At 51.1% G+C, this 16,861-nt stretch overlaps 1 protein-coding gene across 1 annotated transcript in view; it reads left to right on the forward strand.

Moving 5' to 3' along the window:
* The window catches only part of RIN3 (Ras and Rab interactor 3), a 123,799-nt gene that overhangs the window by 23,301 nt on the left and 83,637 nt on the right, over positions 1-16,861 (forward strand). Inside the window, exon 2 of the mRNA XM_053889724.1 lies at positions 16,175-16,379. Coding sequence (XP_053745699.1) covers positions 16,175-16,379 — 205 coding nt within the window. The remainder of the gene's footprint in view (positions 1-16,174; positions 16,380-16,861) is intronic.

Here is a 16,861-nt window from a genome sequence, read left to right on the forward strand (position 1 = left end):
ATGTGATTCCAGGGTTTGTATTAGGTTGAATATCTAAAATTGCTTTCTTTGTAGATCAAAAATAATTGGCTGTTGCCAATTTCGTATCGTACTAATCCTTCCCCGGTCATTCAAGCATTTAAAAAAATTTCATTGAGCACCTATTCTGTGCTGAGCCTGGGCGCACAGCGGTAGGCATGACTGACACAGAGTGCCGGGAGCAGACGGGCCGTGACAAGAGACGTTGTTCACCATTTGATTCTCCTTCTTGACGTCTGTAAGTCACATTGCAGTAAACATCTTTGTCCGTGGAGCCTTATCTCACCTCTGAAATATCTCTCTGAGATAAGTTCTAGAAGGGAAATGACCTGCATGTGCCATCTTAGCCAAAACAAGAAAGCTGCGTTCTCTAGAGGTGCTTGTGCAGAACCCAGCTCGGTTCCACATCTGAAATCCCCTTGATGAGAACTTTTCTTTTTCAAAGTTACAAATTGTTTTAATTATTTTCGGAACAGGTGGTAGAGTCCCATGAGTTGAATTCAAAAGGTGCGAGAAGGTATACAGTGAAACGCCTTCCCCCCACCCCTGTGCCCCAGCCTCCCCGTCCCCCACCGAGGGCAACACTTGGTCCCTCTCCTGTGTGTCTTTGCAGAGGTGGCCGCAGCCCATGTCAACATACAGGTGTCACAGCTGCTCACGGGCCTGCCCAATGCCCTTGGTGACCTGGGTTCTTGTGTCCCCACTGCATCCAGCTTCAGTCCCAGGCAGGAAATCTGTCCCCCAAATGCTCTCTTTTCCAGTAACCATCTTCATGTTCAGTGAAGTTGCTAAGGATTTGGGCAGAGGCGGGGGACGCGAGGAAGGAGGGAAAGGTCAGCTGCTTTTTCACTATGTATGATTATTTTTGTAATTATTATCGTGACAAGACTAGAATTTTGTCTGGTCCATAGTAGATGCTCAGTAAATACTCATTGGATGAATGAATGGTTGAGAGTAACATCATTGATGCTTGCTGTATGCCGGGCACTCTCCTGAACTCTTTACAGAATCCCATAAGGTAGTAATGCTCATATCTCCCATCTTTTTTTTTTTTTTTAATTTTTGAAATTTTATTTATTTATTTAATTTTATTTTTGAGAGACTGAGAGAGACAGAGCACGAGCTGGGGAGGGGCAGAGAGAGAGAGAGAGAAGGAGACACAGAATCCGAAGCAGGCTTCAGGCTCTGAACTATCAGCACAGAGCCCGACATGGGGCTCAAACCCATGAACCGTGAGATCGTGCCCTAAGCCAAAGTCGGACGCTTAACCAACTGAGCCACCCAGGTGCCTTTCATACCTCCCATCTTAAGTGTAAAGAAAGTGAGGCAGAGAGAGCTCTAGTCACTTGTCAAGGTCACCAAGCTGGGATTCTAGTCCAGGCTGTCTGGTTCCTGAGCCCGTGCTCAAACCACTAATCAGCCCAGCCCTTGCCATCGCTCAGGCCCAATTGCACACAGCACTGGGGAAAGAATTGGTATTATGATCTATGAGATGGGTCTTGATGGGAGTGGGTAGTCTTAGCCTAGGACTGGTGTGTGGGCAGGGCCAGCAGGCTGAGTCAAGGGGCTGGCTGGGATAGGGACAGAGGCTGTGACCTGTGAGCCACAGGAAGTTACTACCCACCAGGAGGGTGGAGGAACTTGACCCAGGTTCCCAGGAGGCTGTGGTGTCCAAGGCTCTCGGGAGCACAGATTGGCCAGGGCCAAGGGCCATGCAGAGAGAAGCTATGAGCCAGCAGTCAAACCTGAGACATGGGGTCTGGGGGCAGGCCCGGCATAGTGGGAGCAGCCACCAGAGGGCTCAGCACTGGAGCCTGGCTCCACCAGGCTCCACCAGGGCCCTGGAGTGGCTCAGTCTAAGCAGGTGGAACCCCTGGGGTCAGCGGAGGACCCGGCAGACAGCCTGGAAGGCAGGGCTAGGAGCCGGGCAGTGCCTGGCATGTGCCAAGCAACAGAGGTCGGCAGCACACACAGGTGTGGAAAGTTTGAAGGCCTTTGACCTGCTAGACCCCTTGATGTGGGCTGTGACGTGCGAACTGAGACAGCCTGACCCGTTCTCAGCACTTCCGGGGTCCGGAAGACCTGCTTAAGCTGACTTCCCCTCTGAGAAGCTGTGGGCAGGGGCCCACAGCACCGCATCCCAGGTTCCTGAGGCTAACCCACCAAGTGTTGGGTGGGGGGGTGGGGGGCGGGGGCGCGGCTTAAGCTGCACCCTGTGTCCCACCGCCTCGCAGAAGGCCTTTCGGTTTCTGGGTGGAGAGAAAGCCAGGGAACTTTCTCACAACACGATTTTCCAAACTCCGTCCTCGGAGCCCCCAGGCGTCGGTGGGAACCCACCAGGGCCTCAGGCATTTATTTAGCCTGTGAAACTGGGCTGTGGGTTGTGCACGTTATAGGCTGAAGACATTCTGACTCTGAAACTGGCCCCATCTCTTCCATCCCCGTGGTCAGCCCGGAGCCGCGTTTTTGGTCCCGTGTGCACCAAACGCTGGGCCAGAGGTAGAATCCGGCAGCAGCTGTGGCTCAGCTTCTACACGTCGAGGAAAAGCATCTGGCAGGAAGGAGGCCACAGAGAAGCTGGGCTGGCCACCTGCCTTCTCGCAGGCTGTCTGCTGGGGCCGAGCCAGCCCAGCTAGGGAGAGAAGCCTTTAGGTGGCGTCCAGCCACGGGTCAGTTGAGTCCAGAATCGTGGAATTCATAGTGCTGGAAAGAGCCTTAGTCCCTGGTCGGGTCCATGTCGGTGCATGGCAGAGCCAGACGGAGCCCGTGGCAGACAGCACGCTGTGTCCTAGCCTTCTTTTCCTGCGGAGCCTTCAACATCAGTCTAAGCAGCGGCTACCGACCCCGTGCACGTTCAACCTACTTGCCGTCCCAGGTCCGGTTCAGCCTGCTCATTTTTCTCAAGAGGCCGCGGAACCTAGAGAGCAGGAGTGAGTGCCCCACGGTCACATAGTGAACAACAGGACGAGACCGTGGTCTCCTGAGTCTGAGCTCAGTGCCACCGCCTTTATATCCTACCTGTTCTCCTGACGAATACGGCGTTTGTCACAACCGCTGCTCATCTCGTAGGTCTGTTATTTCCCTTCACTTCGACAGTGGGAATCCCGACCTCAGAATGCAACAGTTTCCCACCGTTTATCAGAGTGTTGCTTGCGTCTGTGGCTGGGGAAAAGCTGATGCCGTCTCGCGTCACGTTAATAGGGGTAGAATATCTAGATGAGGGAAGTGATGGTAATGGGTCTTTCTTCACTGCTCAGGGCACATCTGGGGAACTCAAAAGAGTCCCTGTTTGAGACTCTGCGTTTCGAAAATACAAAGAGGATACTCAACATGCTCAGAAGGATGGTGAAACAGTATGATTAGGGAGCTCCAAACCCCGCTGTAACTTACATTCAATTGGTTTTCAGTAAGGGTGCCGTGGGGGTGCCTGGTGGCTCATTCGGTTAAGCGTCGGACTTCGGCTCAGGTAGACAGTGTGCTCTTGGTTTGGGGGTAGGTTCTCGTGATTCATCGCTTACACACAACGCCCAGGGCTCATCCCAACAAGTGCCCTCCTCCATGCCCATCCCCCATTTTCCCCACCAGCCCCCGCCCCTCCACCCCCATCAACCCTCAGCTTGTTCTCTGTATTTAAGAACCTCTTACGGTTTGCCTCCCTCCCTCTCTGTTTGTAACTATTTTTTTCCCCTTTCCCTCTCCCATTGGTCTTCTGTTAAGTTTCTCAGGATCCACCTGTGAGTAAAAACATATGGTATCTGTCTTTCTCTGCCTGACTTGTTTCACTTAGCATAATACCCTCCAGTTCCATCCACGTTGCTGCAAATGGCCAGATTTCATTCTTTCTCATTGCCAAGTAGTATTCTGCTGTATATATAAACCACATCTTCTTTATCCATTTGTCAGTTGATGGACATTTAGGCTCTTTCCATAATTTGGCTATTGTTGAAAGCGCTGCTATAAACATTGGGGTACATATGCCCCTATCAATCAACAAGGAGTGCATGTATCTTGATGAGATGTATGGAATTGTTGAATCGCTGTTTTGTATGCCTGAAACTAATATCATGCTATGTTAACTACACTGGAATTAAATATATATATGCGGGGCGCCTGGGTGGCTCAGTGAAGCGTTTGTCTTCGGCTCAGGTCATGATCTCACGGTTCCTGGATTGGATCCCCGCATCGGGCTCTGTCGGGCTCTGTGCTGACAGCTCAGAGCCTAAAGCCTGCTTTGGATTCTGTATCTCCCTCTCTCTCTTCCCCTCCCCCACTCATGCTTTGTCTCTCTCTCTCTCTCTTTCTCTCTTTCTCAAAAATAAACATTAAAAAATTAAAAAAAATACATATATATATATATATATATATATATATGCAAGTGAAAGAAACCAAACATAAAAGACCACATATTATCTGATTCCTTATATGAAATATCTAGGAGGCCAATCTATAAAGACAGAAATAGAAAGTAGATTAGTGGTTGCCACTGCCTGAGGTGTTGGGAGGAAATCATGACTGCCTATGGGTATGGGATTCCTTCTGGGGTGATGGAAATGTCTTAAAATTATAGTGATAGCTGCATAATTCTGTGACCATACCAAAAATGGTTGAGTTGTGTATGTTAAAATGTTATTAAAAAAAAAATCACTTCATTTGCAAATTCATGGAGACGGTGTATGTAAAACACCAAGCTCAAGGCCCGCCAACAGGGAAACAGCTGATAAACGTTAGCTCTGGGAAGTCTTGTCGAAGAGTAGGGCTGTTCATCCAAGAGGAGAGAGGACCTGGGGTGGGGGAGGGGGTGTGCCAGCCATCTTCATATAGCTGAAGGGCTCTGTGGGGGCAGGTGAGTGGTCCCCAAGGCCCTATAACGTATAGAGAAAGCAACAAGAGGGAAAGCTTGAGAGAAACACATTTCGTCTCCATAGACATCGAGAATTGCTTCTCACGATGGGTTGCCCAGTGAGGTAGTGAGCCAGCCACCCTGTCACTAGAAGTCGTCAAACAGATACAACGAGTACATATTGGGATGCTACAGAGAGAACCTCAGCATTAGGGGAACATCTGAGGTAGAGGCCAGCGGCTTGGAGGCTCACAAAGGCCTGTGGGCAGCTATTCAGGAACCTTGCGAGCTGCTGGTTAAACCGTTGATGGGTCATTGTCAGCAAGGCCAGCAGTGTCTACGCTGTGGAAATCAGCAGTCGCTGCACATCTGGACGTCTCTGTGAACTGTCCCAAATGCCCCATCCCCTCTAGTACCTACCACCTGTTCTGCGTCAGCCGTGGCTGGGTTCTTTACGTATGCCGTCCCACGTGATCCTCAGACAACCTTCCGGGAGGTGGCCTGGTCTCCCTGATCACGGTGGGGGGCACTGGAGCTCAGCCAGGTGGAGTGGCTTGGCTTTGGTCATTACCTTAGGGCCTCTGGGGTGCCTTTCCAGCTGGCATCAGCTGCTGCTCCTGGCCTGAGTCCTGTGGCTTCCAGAAAAATGGCCCCAGTGACCTCTGGCTTCTTCTCTAGTGACCTTGTGGCAGTTTTCCGAGGATTTCCCCACAAGTCCCCTGGGGCTTGATTCTCTGGATGAACTGGTGAACCACCCCCAGGCTGGGCTTATCTTCATGGCCTTTCGGCACAGCCCTCACGCTCCAGAACTGACTTCACGACACGAAACAAACAAACAAACAAAGCTGGAGTGTACCGTAGAAATTGAGCTGGCAGAGGGAATAATAAGCTTGGCTGCCTGGGGACCTCCCACCCTGGATCTCCTCAGCCTGTGACACACGCTGAGATCTTGGGGGGAAGGTGTGTGGGTGTTTTGTTTGCTTTTTAATTAAGTATTTCAAGCACACAGAAGTCCAGGGGAAAACATAACGATGCCCTGAGTACCCATAATTCAGTTTTGTTAAATCCTTGTCATTTTGGCTTATTGCTGCAGATCCCCTAAAAAATAAATCAGGGGTCACAGAGCTGGCCGAAGCCTCCTGCAGACCCCTCCCCGATCCCATTTTCTTCCTCTCCCCTCGGCAGGCACCAGCATCCTGAACTGGGTGTGTCTGTATCCACAAACAAGACAAGAGCTGTGGCATGTGTGTTTTTACACCTCCTTATGTTCCTTCCTTCTGTAATGTGCTTATTCCACTCAACATTAGGTTTGAGTGATTTTGAAATTTGTTCTTTTTTTAATTTTTTAAATGTTTTTAAATGTTTTATTTATTTTTGAGGCAGAGAGAGACAGTGTGAGCAGGGGAGGGGCAGAGAGAGGAGGAGACACAGAATCCGAAGCAGGTTCCAGGCTCTGAGCTGTCAGCCCAGAGCCCGACACGGGGCTCGAACTCACAAACCGCAAGATTGTGACCTGAGCCGAAGTCAGACACTTAACCGACTGAGCCACCCAGGCGCCCCTGAAATTTGTTCTTTTAATGTGACTTCAGACTCCCAGGGAAGTTATGAGACTAGTACAGAGAACTCCTGTATGTACATTCTTCACCCAGACCCACCAGTGAACATTTTGTCACCTCTGCTCGTTCTAAGTTGCAGACACGGTGCCTCTTTACCCCAATGTATCTGAGTGAGTGTTTCTCAAACAGAAGGACATTCTCTTACCTGCCCTCAGCACAAGGACTAAAATCAGGACATTAACAGGATTTTGAGATTTCACTGTGTTGCATTGGTTCCTGCCTTTTAGCAGCTGCGTGATGGCCCCGGGTGGATAGAATCACAAATTATGGACCCATTCTCTTAGGGATGGACTTTGGTCGTTCCCATTGTCTGGTCACTGCAAACGCCCCTGCAGCCAGCCATCCTCATCATCTCCTTGTGCCCGTGTGCATCCTGGGAGGGGCCGCTGGGCCTGGGCCACACCATCCGTCTCTCTTAGATTTTGACAATCATTTTCAGAACAGGTGCACCTGTCTTCATTCTCGGTGGTGCTTAACCCTCTTGGTGCCCCAGCGGCTCCTAGAGGACCGAGCCGTGGATTCTTGCTTATCTTGGGCCATCTCTTATGTTGCCACTGTAGCAACAGGTGTTCCTGGGAGAAACAGAACATGACTGTGTATGTGGTTGCCCCAGCCAGAATAAAGACCTGTTTGAAGTGTTATCACGGACCAGGGGCTGCTTGGTGTGCGTTGCATGTGACAGGTGTTACCAGCTCCATTGTACAGATGAGAAAACTGAGCCCTGTAGACGTTAAATACCTTGCCCTTGGTCACTTGGCCAGGGCGCGGCAGGGGCTGGGACAGAGACTAATGAGCCCCAGGTCTTCGCCCTTGTGCTGGGCAGAGTGTGTGAAATGTCCACCGACCCTCGAGTGGTGAGTTTGTAGAGAGATGGCACCAGCTGAGAGGTTGATGTCCCTTCCTACCAGGTCTCACACCTCCCACACGCCAGTCCTTGTGTTTCTGGTCCCTTCTGGTCTGTGCAGAAGGAGTCATTTCATTGAGGAGCAGTCGGCATGGAGGACAAGGAAACGGGTGGGGTGTTGGGGGCAGCACTGGGCAACCGTCCTGTCTCACCCTGGGAGCGTTGAGGCATGGCTGCATCTCAGGGCCACCAGAGTCACAGACAGGGACACTCCCCTCCAGGACCTCTAGACAGTCCTGTCCCAGCTGGAGAAACAGGTGCCACCTCAAAAGGAAAGGAGGGGACTTTGGACTTCTGAAGCTTAGGGTGGTTGCTGCCATCCATTTGGCAATTCAATTGTGGCTTTTAGAGGCGTGCTCTTAATGACCCCATAATAATCGTCACACACAGAGTGCCCTTTTCATGCCACGTGCCTGCCTGCCGCATCTCCTTTGCTCCCAAGAGAAATTCTCTCAGCTGGTTGTACTTACTCCCTTTTCAGAAGAGGAAACTGGAGGTCATAGTGGTTGGATAAGGCATCCAAGCCCCACCAGAGTCTGTGCAAAACTGGGTTACGAGCCAGGCTTGGGAGACCCCAAAGCCAACAGCTCTCCACCCTACATTCGTTTATGTGACAAACAGGTATATTTTCCCACATTTATTTAATTAAGATACGTTTTAATCATATAAGTAATGCTAATCAGTATAAAAAATTGAAACAAATCCCCTGCACTTCTCAGAAATAACGGTCTTTAATGATGTCTTACATAGCCTTCTGGAAGTTATTTCTCTGTACGTTTTTGTATGTCTCTGTGTATGTTTGTATACATTCCAGATGATATAACAACATTATCTAACCTCCTTTGCCGTGTATGACAAAGACACAAATACATGGGAAATTTTTTAAATTCCTTCAAGAGCTAGAATAGTGTAGTACTTTTAAGTACAAACTCTAGAGCCACACTGCCTGGGTTTGAATCCCAGCTCTGCCGCGTATTGGCTGTGTGACCTTGGGTAAGCTATTTAACCTCTCTGTGCCTCAGTGTCCTCATCTTGACTTGGGACTGTTAGGTGTCGAGTATCGATTTCCCAGGACCGTGGCAGCTTTTGAAAACTTTGCAGCTTGAAACAACAGAAGCTTATTCTCTCACAATTCTGGAGGCCAGCATTGTATCTGCAGAACTGGTTCCATCTGTAGGCCCTGGGGGAGAATCCCTTCCATGCCTCTCTCCTAGCTTCTAGTGGTGGCCCCCTCAGCCCGCGGTGCTCCTGGGCTTGGGGACTTCCTCTGTCTTCACGTGACTTTCCAGGGTCTCTTCGCGGGCTTTCCCTGTTCTTGTAAGAGCACCTCCCGCTGGATTTAGGGCCCGTCCTCAACCCAGGATGATCTCATCCCTAACTTAATTACATCTACAAGATCCTTTTTCTAAACAAGTTCACATTCTAAGGTACAAGGGGCTAAAATTTGGACGTACCATGTTGGGGGGCACAGTGCAGCCCAGGTGTGTAGGTACGAGGATGCCCAAGTTAAGGGCTTGTGTAGAGTACTCAGAGCACACCCACACATGGTTGTGCTGGGGGCTACTTGTACACCAAACAGGCGGGCTACTGCCCTGATTGGCATTACCAGGGCCGCCTCCCATCCACCCCCCTCCATGCCATCTGCGTGCCCATGCACCTTGTACAGTTATCTGGCCATCCCATAATATCCGTCGCTGGGGCACACCCACAGACCTGAGAGCCTGTGAGGGCAGGGACCAGGCTTCTGCATCCCAGTAGACCCCCTTGATCTTGAAGCTTCTTGGGGTTGGGATCGTGGGTGGAACCTCTCCTTCGATCCCCCATTCCACTTGAGTGCTGGCTGAGCCTGCACAAGGGAGCCTCAGCTCTCTGCACAGTGAGGCATCGCTGAACTTTCTGAACTGCCTCCCTGGGCCTGGGGCACTCATGAGCTGGGCACCTTCCATTTCTTCCTTCCAAACAGGCAGCATCGAGCCAGGCCCCACACCCCAAGCCGTCACCCTCACTGCCCTGACCCCACGCTGGGGCAGCCTGTCCACCCCGAGCAGAGCTTTGCTCTCCAAAGCCAGGTTCATAGGCCCGTGACAGGGACATAGAAACCAGACCAGGGAGACGAGGACATGCCAGTTCACCCCTCCGTCAGGGAAGCTGGTGAGAAAGTCCCCCAAATACACCAGGTTGCTGTGTCCATGCTGTGCAGGGTGAGGGTCTCCTCGGGTGTCAGAGCACACTGCCTCTGGGCTGGCAGCCTGGTGTCCTTGGACAGCAGGCCCTGACTGGAGCCCCCCACCAGTGAGCCGAAGGAAACAGGTCGTGAACAATTGCTCTTTCCGGTGGAGTTGCTCTCAAGTTTCTGAGCCTCGGGGCGCCTGGATGACTCAGTCGGTTAAGCGTCCGACTTCAGCTCAGGTCATGTCCCACTGCTCATGGGTTCGAGCCCCACATCAGGCTCTGTGCTGACAGCTCAGGGCCTGGAGCCTGCCTCAGATTCTGTGTCTCCCTCTCTCTCTCTCTGCCCCTCCCCTGCTCAAGCTCTGTCTCTCTTTCAAATATAAATTAAAACATTAAAGTTTCTGAGGCTCCTTACTTTTCGCTAACAGTGCCGCTCGTTACCCAAAGGTTCCTCTGGCTGCCTTTGCAGGGCCTTCTGCTGGAGTTTGGCCGCTGAGGGGGAGGACGTGGGTGTCGGGGTCACCTGCTCTGCCAGCAGAGAAGGAGCGAGCCAAGGCTGGGAGCTTTGGGCCTTGCTCCGAGTCACGAAAGCACCAGAGCCCCGAAGGAACGAGCTCACAAGGGCGTCTGCTCTGACCAGGCCAAAGAAGGCCTGCGGGGCCGGACCCTCTGATCCTCGAATCCCTGCTGACTTTGGGTTTGGGGTCATTTGGGCGCTCTGAGCGCCTACTTGCGACCGCAGAATGCCAGCGCCAGTGATGGAGCTTGGGGCTGGGCTGTGGGGCTCAAGCACAATCGCGAAGGTGGAAATACCCAGAGCTGAGACCGTGTCGGATTTGGTTTCACTGCTGTGATGACTGGTATTGAGCAGCCTGGCCACATCAGCTCCTACTGCCAGGGGCCGTCGCTGAGCCACAAGGTGCTGGAACTTGTGGGTTACCCCTGGGGCCAGGTGTTGTCTAGGTTACAAGCCAAGTGCAGCACACAGATGTCTACCCCAGTCACTCTAATCAAATGTGCTAAATCCTAAAATCAAGACTACAAAGGGGAAGAATTGTAGTGACAAGAACCAAGCTGGAGGGTTGGAGTGATAGAAAAACAATAGTTAACATCTGCTGAGTTGTGCTAAGCACCCGGCAGACCTCTGTCTCACCAAATTTTCGTAATAACCCTTTTATGTAAGGGTTATTACTACCTTTTTATAGATGCTTAAACTGAAGCCCGGAGAAGTAACGTAACTGGCCAGAGGTCACACAGCCTGGATTCAAACCCAGGGCTTCTAGTTCAACAGAAAGGCTTCTTCTCAATGGGTCTCAAGGGATGGGGAAAACTTTATCCCCAGTAGTTTACTATAAAATATTTTATTTTATTTTAAGTTTATGTATTTTGAGAGAGAGAGAGAGAGATAAAGTGAGGGAGGGTCAGACAGAGGGAGAGAGAGAGAATCCCCAGCAGGCTCCCCACTGTGAGTGCAGAGCCCAACGTAGGGCTCGAACTCAAGAACCATGAGATCATGACCTGAGCCAAAACCGAGAGTCGGACGCTTACCGGCTGAGCCACCCAGGTGCCCCTAAGAGATTTTAAACTTGCAGAAGAGTTGAAAGAATTTTTCAGTTAACACCCATATACCCACCACATACCCTTAATGTTTTTGTATATTTACTTTATTACACCCCCATCTATCCCTCTATCCTCCTGTGAATCCACCTTACTTTTTAAACCATTTCAAAGAAAGTTTCGGGCACCCCTGGATATATTAGCATACGTATCATTAGCTCGAGTTCAGTATTCACTGATGGTGCTTTTGTATCGTTTTGGGGTAAAATTTACATACAATGCAACGTAAATACACATATCTTCGTATACCCCTTGGACTTCATACAAATGGGTTCAGACAGTATGTATATTTTTCTGCATTTGGTTTCTTTCACTCAGTATGTTTTTGAGATTCATCCACGTGGTTCTATGGATCAGCACTTCCTAGTCTGTTGTGAGATAGACAGTGAGATACCACTCACTGTCTGTTGTTCATTCTGCCATTGATGGACCCCTGGACCAGTGTCAGGCTATTGTGAGGAAAGCTGCCATGAATATTCATGTCCAGGTCTTTGTGTGGACATATTTTATTTCTCTTGGGTGGGATGGCTGGCCAGATGGTAGGTGTCTGTTTAGACTTATTAAAAACACACAAAAAACCTGCCTTTTTCGGGGCGCCTGGGTGACTCAGTCAGTTGAGCGTCCGACTCTTGATTTAGGCTCAGGTCATGATCCCGGGGTCACGGGATCAAGCCTTTGTCGAGCTCTGTGTTGGGCATGGAGCCTACTTAAGATTGTCTCTTTCTCTCCCTCTGCCCTTCTCCCCCACTCATGCTCTCTTAAAAGGAAAAATAAAAAAAACAAAAAACCGGCCTTTTTCCAAAGTGGTTGTACCAACTCACATTCCTTCCAATAACATGCGACGGTTCTGATTACTTCCCATCTTCACCAATTTGTGACGTCAGTCTTCTTAATTTTAGCCATTCTGGTGGTTGTGTCGCGGCATCTCATTGTGGTTTTGATTTGCATTTCCCTAATGACTAATGATGTTGGGCAGTCTTTCACCGGCTTACTAGCCATTCGTATGCCTTCTTCTTTGAGGTATTTTCAAATCTTGTGTCCGTTTTTAACATCAACTTGGTTGTTCTCTGTTAGGTGTATGCTTTGCAGATATCTTCTTTGAGCCTATGGTTTGAGTATTCGTTTTCTTCACGAAAACGTGGACACGTGTGTAAATTTTGGTATGTGTAATTTATCCATCTTTCCTCGTGTGGTTCTTGCTTTCTGGTCCAATCCACTAAACTTTTGGCTGCCCGTTGGAGAAAATGTTGGGAGGGAGTAACAGGGAACCCGAAGGAATTGCAGGTGGACAGAGCAGGGTGAGGAAGCTCGGGTTCTGCTGAGCTGATGGAGGGCAGCCCTTTGTAGGGGAGTTTGCAGGGGGCAGGGCTCAGAAAGAGAATGCCTTCAATATTAGGGGACTGGATTGGATCCTTCAGGCGGTGGGAGCCATTGAAGGTTTTAGAGCTGGAAGGGATGTGATCACAAGGGAGAGGCGGCACAGTGCCCATGACATTGGAGGCTGGGCAGTTTCTCCTTGGTCACCCTGTCCTCGGGATGCAGGTGGGACTCCCAGGGAGCTGGGGGCAGGGAACAGCTTCATCTCTGTGGATCCTTGAAGACTCTCCATGGGCCCAGAAGCCACCCCATGAGGCCCCGTGGGCCCCATGAGGTCATAGAGGGCCCATTTCTTGCTGAGGAAGCTTGCGTGGCAGTGGGCTAGCTGCTAATCAGAAGCCCAGGGAAGGTGTTCATATATATGGATTTAGAGCCACCTCTGCCAGTGGCTCCAGAATCTTACAGGGACCCCCACCCTGCCCCCTCCGACCTCCCCTCCTCCTCCCCCCGCATCCCCACCCCTGCACCTGCCAGCCCCCAGGCTTCCGGGTCAGATTGCTCAAAGGCCTTCGCCCTTCCCCAGACATCTGCGTCCTCAGTGCAGCTCAGCACGACCTGACACACTCTAGGTCACTCGTTCACCTTGTCTGTCACCTGGCCCCTCTCCTAGACATGAGGTTTGTTGTTTTCGTTTGGTTTTGTTTTCTCTGCTCTAACCCAGTGCCTGGAACAACATCTGGAGCTTGCAGACCCTCAGAGACTGTTCACGGTACAAGTGAATACAAGACAGACCCCCTCCTTTCTCACAGAGCCTGTTTGTTTGATCATGGCTTTGGTTCCATAGGACAAAATGAGGACCTTTGTCCCCAAAGCCCAGGCCCCGCCTCAGGCCACCCAGTAAGTGGAGGAATATTCCGGGCCACCCCCTGCCCATTGCACAGATAAGAAAACAGACTCTGAGGGAAAGGACGTTTCAAGGCCTAAGCCTAGCTGGGGGCAGAGAGGAAGTTGGAGCTCTGGCCCCCAGCTGCCATTAGAACCCTAACCTGCCTCTGGGGGAGGCCCCGGGCCAAGTAAGGAGGTTTAAAGATGATCAGGAAGACTTTTGGTTCCAGAAGATAGTTTTGTGTTTCCAAGTGGGGGGAGGGGTTAGAGCAAATGAACAGGCCCTTTTCTGGGTAATTCTGGCCTCCACCCTTCTCACTTCTGTCCCAGAGGAGCTGCTGTGACCACCCTCATCCTTCAGGGCCTGGGAAGAGGTTACATCAGTATCGGCTGGGCCTCCCTGGACTTGAACTCCAAATGAGGCCCACTGGGCCCCAGCCCCACGGCCTGCGGACATCCATAGGGCGGCCCTACGGCCCCTCCCGGCCCACTCCTGTTGCCCTGATGACCAGGCACACTTCTCTGCGTGGACCCGGAGGGGAAATCCACAAGTATCCGTGCCTGCACATCCAGCATCCCTGAGACGGAGGGCTTCTCCAGGGATTTGGGAGTGGGGGCATCAGGAGGGAATTTTAGCACACACCCACGTTGGCTTACCACACACCCCCCCCTAGCCGAGTCTCTGCAAAACCCGGCTGCTTAAACAACACAGCGCTGCCGGACCTGTTTGGTCCAGCGCTCCCAGCCTCCCTCCAACCTAAGACCTGCCAGGACTCTGCTCTTCCCTTTAGGAGATGCCGTTCCCTCATCAGGACTTTTGGGTCTTGCTGCCCTCCGACCCCCTCTCCCCCACCACCTGGTTCCACTTTTCTGTGCCTGTAACGGGGTTCATCCTGGCCTGGTCCCTCCACAGGGCGTCTCCTTACTAGCACCCGCTAGTCAGGGACACAGGCAAAAGGGGGGCACCAGCCACAGCTTCCTAGGTAATAAGGGTTCCCATCCCTGCAGATACACCAAGAGATTTAGTTCCTCAAAATCAAAACTCTGTGTGTGCAGGGGTTCGGTGGAGTGAGCATTTGGGGGAGGGCCTGAGGTCTCTTAAACTGGACCTCTACTTTGGTTTTGCTCTTTCTTTGGCCTGTGATAGGCCTCCTTCCCCCTCCCTGACCTATCACATCCTCACCCTGGGGGAGCAGAGAGTGTTGACTGGGAGGGATGTAAGGGAGCCTTCTGGAAATGTCTGTATCAGAGCAATAGAAATATAATGCAAGCCACAAATGAAGTTTTAAATTTTCTCGTAGCCACATTAAGAAAATAGAAGGAGGGACGCCTGGGTGGCTCACCTCAGTTAAGCATCCGACTTTGGCTCAGGTCATGATCTTGTGGTTCATGGGTTTGAGCCCCGCATCGGGCCGTGCACTGACAGTGTGGAATCTGCTTGGAATTCTCTGTCTCCCTCTCTCCACCCCTCCACCCCCACCAAAATAAATAAATAAACTTTAAAAAAAGTAGAAAGGAACAGGTGAAATTAATTTTAATAATGTTTTCTTTAACCAAATACACTCAAACTATTATTTCAACGTGTCATCAACATAAAATATTATCAATGAGCAATTTTTTTTAATTTTTTTTTTAATGTTTTTATTTATTTTTGAGACAGAGAGAGACAGAGCATGAATGGGGGAGGGTCAGAGAGAGGGAGACACAGAATCCGAAGCAGGCTCCAGGCTCTGAGCTGTCAGCACAGAGCCTGACGTGAGGCTCGACCTCACGGACCGCGAGATCGTGACCTGAGCCGAAGTCGGCTGCTCAACCGACTGAGCCACCCAGGCGCCCCTCAATTTAAAAGTTTTTAAGGGGCTCCTGGGTGGCTCAGTCGGTTAAGGGTCCAACTCTTGGTTTTGGCTTGTGAGTTTGGTCTGTGAGTTTGAACCCCACATCAAACTCCACACCCACAGTGCAGAGCCTGCTTGGGATTCTCTCTCTCCCTCTCTTCTCTCTCTCTCTCTCTCTCTCAAAATAAACAAATAAACTAAAAAATAATAAAAGGGGCACCTGGGTGGCTCAGCCCTTAAAGCATCTGACCGAGTCAGGTCATGATCTCACAGTTTGTGAGTTCAAGTCCCACATCAGGTGAGCTTGAGCCGTGCTTCAGGTGAGCACAAGACCGCCTTCAGGTAAAACACCAGCCCCGCTTTGTGAGAGAGCCCCGCTTCTCTCTCTCTCTCTCCCTCTCTCTCTCTCTCTCTCTCTCTCTCCCACCCTCCCTCCCTCTCTCTCTCTCTCTGACCCTTGTGGGATTCTCTCTCTCTCTCTCCCTCTCTCTCTCTCTCTCTCTCTCTCTCCCACCCTCCCTCCCTCTCTCTCTCTCTCTGACCCTTGTGGGATTCTCTCTCTCTCTCTCTCTCTCTCTCTGCCCCTGGCTCACTTGCACCCTCTAGAGAGAGGTACAAAAAATAGTAATAATAAAAATAATAACAGTTTTAAAAATTCTCTTCAGAGCTCTGCTCCAATGCCCGCTGTGTTTCCCTGAAGCCATCCTGGGTTGGAATTAGCTACTTCTGTTACACTGTGCTTCTGTTATGTTCATCCCAGTGCTTCCGCTGCTTGTTTCTGTGCGTATCCAACCCATTTTATTGTAAGCACCCTAAGGGGAAGATCATGGTTTATCTTTTAATTCCCAAAGGACTCCTGGCTTCACAGATGCTGGATGAATAACCGACCCATTGAACCGAATCCCCGTTTGTTGCACACCAGTCCCTGGGCTGGCTGCAGGATGGGCTGATCATTTGATTCTGTTCTCAGTCCTATTCCAGATGTTGGCAAACAAGGAGAGGAAGAAGAGGAGGAAGGTGGCATGGGGCCCTGTCTGCCGGTCACCCCGAAGAACTGTCTTCCACGGCGGGGTATCAGCGTCCTGGAGAAGCTCATCAAAACGTGCCCGGTGTGGCTGCAGCTGGGTCTGGGCCAGGCGGAGGCAGCCAGGATCCTGCAGCGGGAGGCGGCTGGGGTGAGTTGGGGTCTCTTCACCTTGTGACGGGTGGGCGGGCACAGCCACAAGGAGCTGCCTGGGCTCCCACCCAAGCAGCTGGCCTCTGCACAACCGCCCATCTACATTCCTTTCTTGGGTTTATCAGCTTTTCGACTGGGGTGTCTTTTCCCCAAACTCAGGAGCGAGAGACTGGCGGGAGGTCTGGTGTCCCTGCTGGAGAGCAGGGAACTGTGTGGCTGGCATAGGCTGTTCTGGGCATTCGTGCACCTGTGTTGATACTTGGAGAAGAAAGGGAATGCCTTCAATATTAGGAGACGGGATTGTGGACAGGACCAGGCATCTGGGACCAGAGGGTACCAGAGGATATCAGAGCTGGAGGGACCTGAGAAATCATTTTACACCCCTTTATTTGACATATGAGAATTAGGGGGCTGTGTGTGATGGAGGCAAAACCTCTTGAGTCAGGCTCTGTGAGTTGAGTGAGCCTCCCTTTCTCTCAC

This window comes from Panthera pardus, unplaced genomic scaffold, assembly GCF_024362965.1.
Source record: "Panthera pardus isolate Hobbes unplaced genomic scaffold, ASM2436296v1 HiC_scaffold_24, whole genome shotgun sequence".
NCBI lineage: Eukaryota > Metazoa > Chordata > Mammalia > Carnivora > Felidae > Panthera > Panthera pardus.